The sequence below is a fragment of the Oncorhynchus mykiss genome, chromosome 16 (genome assembly GCF_013265735.2).
Source record: "Oncorhynchus mykiss isolate Arlee chromosome 16, USDA_OmykA_1.1, whole genome shotgun sequence".
Lineage (NCBI taxonomy): Eukaryota > Metazoa > Chordata > Actinopteri > Salmoniformes > Salmonidae > Oncorhynchus > Oncorhynchus mykiss.
The window spans coordinates 23,824,889-23,832,840 of NC_048580.1; the positions used below are offsets into that span (position 1 = coordinate 23,824,889).

The 7,952-nt window shown below is 45.9% G+C and overlaps 1 protein-coding gene across 1 annotated transcript; it reads right to left on the minus strand.

The window, feature by feature from the left end:
- Window positions 1-3,008: 3,008 nt before the first annotated feature.
- Window positions 3,009-7,570, minus strand: LOC110491677 (phenylethanolamine N-methyltransferase). Its single transcript, XM_021565302.2, has 3 exons — window positions 7,149-7,570; window positions 4,970-5,180; window positions 3,009-4,554 (listed from the first exon to the last, which is right to left on the minus strand). Exons 1-3 carry the CDS (start codon window positions 7,348-7,350, stop codon window positions 4,113-4,115), a joined length of 855 nt encoding a protein of 284 aa, XP_021420977.1. The 5' UTR covers window positions 7,351-7,570; the 3' UTR covers window positions 3,009-4,112.
- Between the last annotated feature and the right edge of the window lie 382 nt (window positions 7,571-7,952).

Consider the following 7,952-nt stretch of genomic DNA (forward strand, 5'->3'; position numbering starts at 1 on the left):
TCTGACACAACTCCAAATAGAGTAAACTCAAAAGCACTGTTTTCCTCTGTACGGAAAGTCATAGCCTACAACGAGGTGTGGCGTTTATAAGGGGGAGGGGGTCTTTAGAGCAAAAAAAAAATCACAAGCGTTTCATGCCCTTTTCTTATCGTAAAATAACATTAATCCGAATGTAGGCCTATCAGTCAATATACAGTTGTTTAAGCACGTTTTAGAACAGTATGTTTTCATGTTTAAGCTTTAAAAAAAGTGTTTGTATTGAATATGTTGAATATTTGTATTAGGCCTATATCATAGCTATAATAAAATAATAGCTATTATTATGTCTTGTTATATTAAATAAAGTTGTTTAAATACGATTACAATACATGTATGAAACATATAGAGTAACGTGATACTAAGTTAGCTAGGTTTTAAATGGTTGGCTTTGAAGTTGGAGATGGTGTGAGTCACTGACTGTATGACTCTAAAATGTGAATTTTCTTTGGTTTACTCAAGTCAACTAATATTGTAAAGTGATTACCGACAGTGTTGCTACAAATCATCCTAGTATAACAGAGCGCTACCTAGTTAAAAAAGTTTAGTCAGAACAATATCCCATAGTGAACACAGTCATCAGTTAATTCTGCTGACATGGTCACATTGAGTCAGTATGATAAGGTGTTGATTATGAAGCTACTTTATGATATGGCCCATCCAGTTTGGAGCCTGTGGAAAAGGTTGAGACTGAGGAAAATAGGCCCCATCCTCCCTCCAGAATCCCAGTACTGCAGAAGGAGAGGGCCATCTGCAATGGGAAGAGTCAAGGACTGCATGTAGCTCCAACATCTCAGCAGTCAGGGAAGGCTACTGTTCCTCCCATCCGGAAGCCACTGCAACCCATCCGGACCAAGAGGGATCAAACCTGCGTGGTGAAAGACATCTACCTCCATAGCGCCAAGCCATTGAAGGCAGTCCATGGAGCCAATATGGTCGCCAAGATGCAACTGCCTCCCATTAGAGTCAGAGTCACTGTGCCAAACAATGATGCCAAGAAGGAGTCATTACGGACTGTCAGACCAGAGGGAAGCCCTCGTCCCGCTTCAAAGTTCAGAAGGCAGGTTGTGAAGAAACACGTCCAGTTCAAGACTCAGACCCTAACTGTACAGGATCTACCACCATGCCCTGATAAGATGGTATGGGTTGTCTTCAACTTGGAGGCTGAGCAGGTGATGGAATATCTGTGTCACCCAGGAATTAAACCTGATCAAAGGTGGGGCCAAGATGGATGCTCAGGCTTTGGAGGAGAGGAAAGCAAAGGAGCAGTTCAAGGTCAAGGTGAAGAAGTTCATCCAGGAGATCTGCCTGATGAAGGTGGATTCTGACCTATGGGAGATGATAAGAGATAACGAAGAGGAGGAAGAGAGGAAGAAAGAGGTGATGGAAACCAGAGGGGAAGAGGGAAGCATAGCAAGTAAGCCGAAGCAGCCAGGAGACACCTGAGCAAGGACAGGGTCCAAGTCGAGAAGAGTGTGAAAGAGGAGGATGAGACAATGAAGGACGGAGAGGTACATTAGTGCACTGCTGATCTAGTTCAGTGTTGTGATCATGTTTTAGGCTTATTTGTATTACATACTGTATATTGTATGTCTTTTTCCAATTTAATTGTATGTAAAGTGCCTTTAGAGTGCCCAATATACCATCTGGCATGAGCTGTGCAATCATGTGTCCATCTGATAACGAGGAGTACCACAATGGAAATGTCTTTTGACTTTGTGTTTTTTGTCCTTGAGAATTTTCATGTGAGTAGTGTTGTATTCACAATGGCTGAAGCAACTCAATGTAGCCTGTTTTAAATTTGCCACATACAGTATATAAACAAATGAATTCCTTCATTCAGGTGGACACAAAACCTAGACTGAGGATGAGTGCAGCCAACTCCAAGCTGAAGCAGTGTGAGCACTGTGGCCGGTGCTTTGATCCTAGTCGCCTGGAGAAACACAGCGAGATCTGTGCCAAGCTCTCTCATAGACGGGGGGTCTATGACTCCACCAAGCACCGGCTCAAAGGCACTGTACTGGCTGGCTACGTGAAGCGTTCCGTGGTGTGATGCACCAAGGGACCTGAGTCTGTCTGGAAATTACCACTCTTTTTGATTGAGCAGACAGACAGGACAGACAGGACAGACAGGCAGGCAGGAGGAGCTGGACAGAGCGGATGAGCGATGGGGCTGGGATTCGAGAGCACGCCAAAACAGACATAGATGTGCTGTGGGCTTCGGCGGTGACTGCTATAGACCAATGTCAGACCGACCGCTAGACCACCTGTTGTTCAAAAGATGACCTCTGCCTCGGAATCGGCGACAGCTCCAATAAGAGGCAGTACTACTAGGAGGCAGTATTGTATCCAGAAACGTCTAAGCCAAAAGTATTCAGCAGTTCCTCTAATCTACAGAAACACCTGTAGTTCTCCAATAAAATAAGGAATCCCAACAACTCTTTCTAAATGTTTCAGTCAGTGTTGTTCCCGGAAGGTAAAGGAAATTCAATGTTATTGTGTAGTATTCCTTTAGTTACTTATGCTCTCCATACCTGTGCATTTTCACTTCTTTGTCACTTGTGTGCCTTTATGTGACCAGTGACCCATGACCCAACATATAGCGCTCTCTAGTGCAGGGTTTCCTAAACTGTTTTGCTTCGTGACCCAACCAATTTAGGTCTCTATGTAGTCGTGACCTACCGTAAGGGTTGAGCGGTGAAAACACAAACTAAGACCAAAAAAATCATACAAATAATGAACCCTCTTATTCAAAACATCCAACTGAATGTAGATTTGAGTGTTTTGAGTACATTTTTTGTTACAACCCACAACACATTTCATCCCCTGTATCTACCTGGACCTCTGCTGCTACCCACGTGTGGCCCCGAACCCACAGTTTTGGAACCACTGCTCTGGAGTATAAATTAAGTGGAATATACAAGTTCTTTGTAGTAGTTGAACTGGAATGAAATGGGACAGTCAGAAACAGGTAACAGTTCAACGTTTTTATTTCACTTCAGGCAAAGTCAGTGAAGCCACAAGCCAAGTTAACATTGACCAACAAGCCAAAAGTAGCCAGAGAAAATAACACATAACACAATAAGAGACAACAATAAAAATACATTTTAAACATACAAAAGGATTTGTTAATGGTTTTGAGAGCATAGAACTTTGATGTAAAAAATAAAATAAAATCTAACTCAATTTATGACTAAAAGCCTATTTAGTCCTTTCCGTGACAAACTAACAATTTTTTTTAAACAGCTAACAACATGGCCAATCGCTGAGTAACCCTAAAAGGCTAACCATAATCCTGATAGAAAATAACTTCACTGTTAGATTTACATGACTTCTCGGGTCGAAGTTCAAGTATGAAAACATACTTGGGTCTTCCACCAAGCTAGTCCAATTCAGGCTCTATGAAGTAATTGCCTTTGAATGCGTTGGGTGCACACCCAAATAGTGGCTGCATTTACACAGGCAGTCCAATTATTTTGACCAATAAGATCAGCTCTTTTGCGAATAATTGGGCAAAAGATCAGAATTGGACTGCCTATGTAAATGCAACCAGTGGGATCAAGACTAAGATCATGACACGTCAGTGAGTTCATTTCAACAGTAGGGGGCAGAAGTAGACCTTTTATTCTTTAAGTCAAATGTCAGTGAAGGGCCATAAATGTAATTTATTGTGGAAATTGTTAGCAATCTTCCTCTCCTACTCTTTCTCCCTTTCACTTCTCCCATTAAAAATACTATTTTCTTTATGTGTTTTTAATCTCATATTATTGTTTACTTCCTCACTGTTCTGATCCAATCTTTCCCCTCTCTCCTTCTCCTCTTTTTAAATACAGTTTGCCTGCTCACTATTCCAACATCCTCTACCTCTCTCTCTCTTTTTGAACTCCGTATCTTCCTCATCATCTATTGTTTACTTTCTGACCTCATCTCTTTTAGACTTCTACTCATCCTAGTCTCTTCCAACCTCTCACATCCTCCTCCTCCTCCTACTTCCACTACTCTCCCTCCCCTCCCACCTTCACCCACCTTCCTCCTCCTCTCCTTTCCTCCTCCTCTCCTTTCCTCCTCCTTCTCCTCTATGGCTTCCTGGCCTTCACAAAGAACACGCCCGTCACGTCGTCCACCCCCACCATCATGCCCTGGGGCAGCGTGTACACCTCCAGCCTCACCAACGTGTACCCACTGGCCCTCACGCTGGCACACACCTGGGCCTCATCCAGGGGCACCACAGGGATGCGCACACCGGGCCCCCCCATGTAGTAGCTCTCACCCAGGGCCCCGATGAGGAGCAGGTGGCCCCCGGGCCGGAGAAGGCCCCTGATGTGGCCCAGGGCCCGGGTGAAGGAGGCCAGGTCAGGACTGACGCTTTCCAGGCAGAAGCAGGACACCAGGCAGTCGGCGCCGGCAGTGGGGAGCTGGGAGTCAGGGTGTAGGGGGCGGGGGAGATGCACGTCGATGGGGAGAATGTCGGAGACAACAGAACGCAGGCGCGCAGCTTTCTCGGTCCACGCTGAAGGGCTGATCAGGACAATAAAACAACAAACAATACAAACAATTAAAAACAATAAACATACATTATTTAATGTCTGTCCTCAAAAGCCAGCACTTACTTACTTGACCAATCAATATATGCTAGGAAGTCAGTCCCCGCACCTGGTTCCCCAGGTCTAAATCTGTTAGAGAGTTTATAGGCAAGTGTGAAAAGCAGCAGACTCTGTTGATGCGTCCCTCAAGGAGTTGAGTTTAACTCCTCAAATCATATTCATTAGGCACCAAATGGAAGAAAACTGATTGAAACACGAAGGGGCAACCTGTTCAACCTGTTTAACTTGTCCAATATGAAACGCTTGTCTTTGTTTTCCGTTGCAAAACGTTTTGCGACGGTACGCACTAATGAGTACGACACTGGTCTAACACTAACATCAGCACCCACCGTCGGCCCTCCAGCTTGCAGACATGCTGCAGGTAGGGGGTCCAGTCCAGGCTGCTGTAGCCCTCACCCTGCAGCCAACGCCTCAGCTCCTGCCTGTTCACCTCCAGGAAGTCTGTGAGAAACACAGTGTCGAACACCTCACAGCCGCTCAACACCTGGTATAGAGTGGGCCCTGAACCCACGTCCACCAACACGTCACCTCCCATGTCACCTGACAGAGAGGGCGGGGAAGTGAGGGGTAAGAGGAAAAGAGATTGAGGATTGGGGGAAGGGGGGGTAGAGAGAAGGAGGGGGAGAAAGGGAGGTAGAGGAGGGGGAGATAGAAAGGGAGGGAGAGGCAGGGAAGGGGGGTAGAGGAGGGTAGAGATAAGAGGGTGGGAGAGAGAGGGAGAGGAGAGTAGGGGAGGAAATAGAGTAAGGGTGGGAGAGAGAGGGAGAGGACAGGGAAGTAATGGTGGGAGAGAGATGGAGATGACCGAAGGAGTCGACAGACAGAGGAGTAGAGAGAGAAGTGATACAACATTAAACATACTCACCCTTCCCATTTACAAATCTACTGTACATGCACAAAAACACAGATATTGTACATATTTCAAATATCACACCCACCCTGAAAAATGTTATTCATACAGTCGCTCATAGACAGACAGACTGATGCACACAAACGCGCGCACACGCGCGCACACACACACACAGACACACACACACACACACACACACACACACACACACACACACACACACACACACACACACACACACACAGGGGTTGAGTTTAACACCTCAAATTGTATCAGCACTAAATGGAATAAAACTGACTGAAACAGTTTTCTTCCACACACACAATGACGCAAACAAGCACGTGTAAGCTTAAAATGTCGAGGAGCTATCGAATTAGATATTTTTTCCGACAGCTCAAACCGTTGCCACGTTTTCAAGGAGAGCGGTCGCGTGTGTTTGTGAAGCAGAGGCTCACTTGTTTGAGCCCAGTATGGGGCAGTTGGAACATGTAGGAAGCTGTTAGCAACATGCTGACTGACCCCTGGCACAGACAGTGGTACGGTGGCATGGCTTGGCAGTTGGGCTCAACTCAACGGCTGGAGTAGCTCACTGTGTGGCGAGTTAAGAAGGGGTGAGTGTAACGGAGTTAAGAAGGGGTGAGTGTAACGGAGTTAAGAAGGGGTGAGTGTAACGGAGTTAAGAAGGGGTGAGTGTAACGGAGTTAAGAAGGGGTGAGTGTAACGGAGTTAAGAAGGGGTGAGTGTAAAGGAGTTAAGAACGTACCACATCACGCTTGAAATGTCGCGGATCGAGCTATCGAGATAGATTCTTTTTTCTGTGGCTCAAGCCTTTGGAACGTTGACAAGGAGGGCGGTCAAGTGTGTTTGTGAAGAAGAGGATCACTGATTCGAGCCCAGTATGGGGCAGTCAGACAGTAGAGTAAGCTAAGCTTACCCATTGGCTCCAGGTCATCTACAAGTCTCTGCTAGGCAAAGCCCCGCCTTATCTCAGCTCACTGGTCACCATAGCAGCACCCACCCGTAGCACGCGCTCCAGCAGGTATATCTCACTGGTCACCCCCAAAGCCAATTCTTACATTGGCCGCCTTTCCTTCCAGTTCTCTGCTGCCAATGACGGGAAAGAACTGCAAAAATCACTGAAGCTGGAGACTCATATCTCCCTCACTAGCTTTAAGCACCAGCTGTCAGAGCAGCTCACAGATCACTGCACATGTACATAGCCCATCTGTAAATAGCCCATCCAACTACCTCATCCCCATACTGTATTTATTTATTTATCTTGCTCCTTTGCACCCCAGTATCTCTACTTGCACGTTCATCTTCTGCATATCTACCATTCCAGTGTTTAATTGCTAGATTGCAATTACTTCGCCACCACGGCCTATTTATTGCCTTTACCTCCCTTATCCTACCTCATTTGCACACGCTGTATATAGACTTTTTCTACTGTATTATTGACCGCATGTTTGTTTATCCCGTGTGTAACTCTGTGTGTTGTTGCATGTGTCGAACTGCTTTGCTTTATCTTGACCAGGTCACATTTGCAAATGAGAACTTGTTCTCAACCTGGACACCTGGTTAAATAAAGTGAAATAAACTCAAATAAAAAAGCTGTTATCAGCACACTGATCCTGTTAGACACACACACTCTCACTCACCCTCGGTAAAAGCTCTGTGCAGACATCCTAGTTTCCAGGGTACGATGCTGTCTTGTCGGTCAAAGTCCGCCCGCGGTGGCATGTAGTTATACTGTAGATAGGCTGCTGGATCAAAGCCTTGGTAACAAGCTACCATCGCCGCCACCCCCTTCTCTCTCTCTCTATCGTTCTCTTCTTTTTCATTTTTTGCCTCCCTGTCCATGCCTTTTTCTCTCTATCAGAACCCCTCTTTCCCACTCGTGCCACTTCTTTCCTGTTCTCCCTTTTCTGCCTTTCTATCAGTGGGTCAGGGAAGGTGGGTGGAAAACAGTCTCTGTCTCCCCCAGTATTAATACCTGTGTGTGTCGTGTTGTGTGTGTGTGGTCAGTCTGTGCGTGTGCTTTGTTTATGTCTGTCTGTGTTCCTATGCTTTGGGGTAGTCTCTCTCTCTCTCTCTCTCTCTCTCTCTCTCTCTCTCTCTCTTTCTTTCTTATCAGACGAGATAGCGATCCCCTCTGCCTCTTTCTCGGACAGTGTGACCACCTGATACCTTTGGGCCATCCACTATTCCACTTCTCCTAGCACGGGGTAGTGATACCATCATACAGAGGGCTTTCTCCCCAAGGAAATCCACTAATGGCTGCCCACACAAGCACTTCAAGGCCAGCAATCCCTGCTCTTATAGACTCTCTTATCTCCCCCATCTTAAAAAAGAGCTCTCAGGCAAAAAAAACAAACATAGAGGTTTAATCACTGTGAATTATCAGTCAGATGGCCATTTTGTTATGCTGTACAGGGGGAGACGGAGAGGAAAGTTGGGCTGTT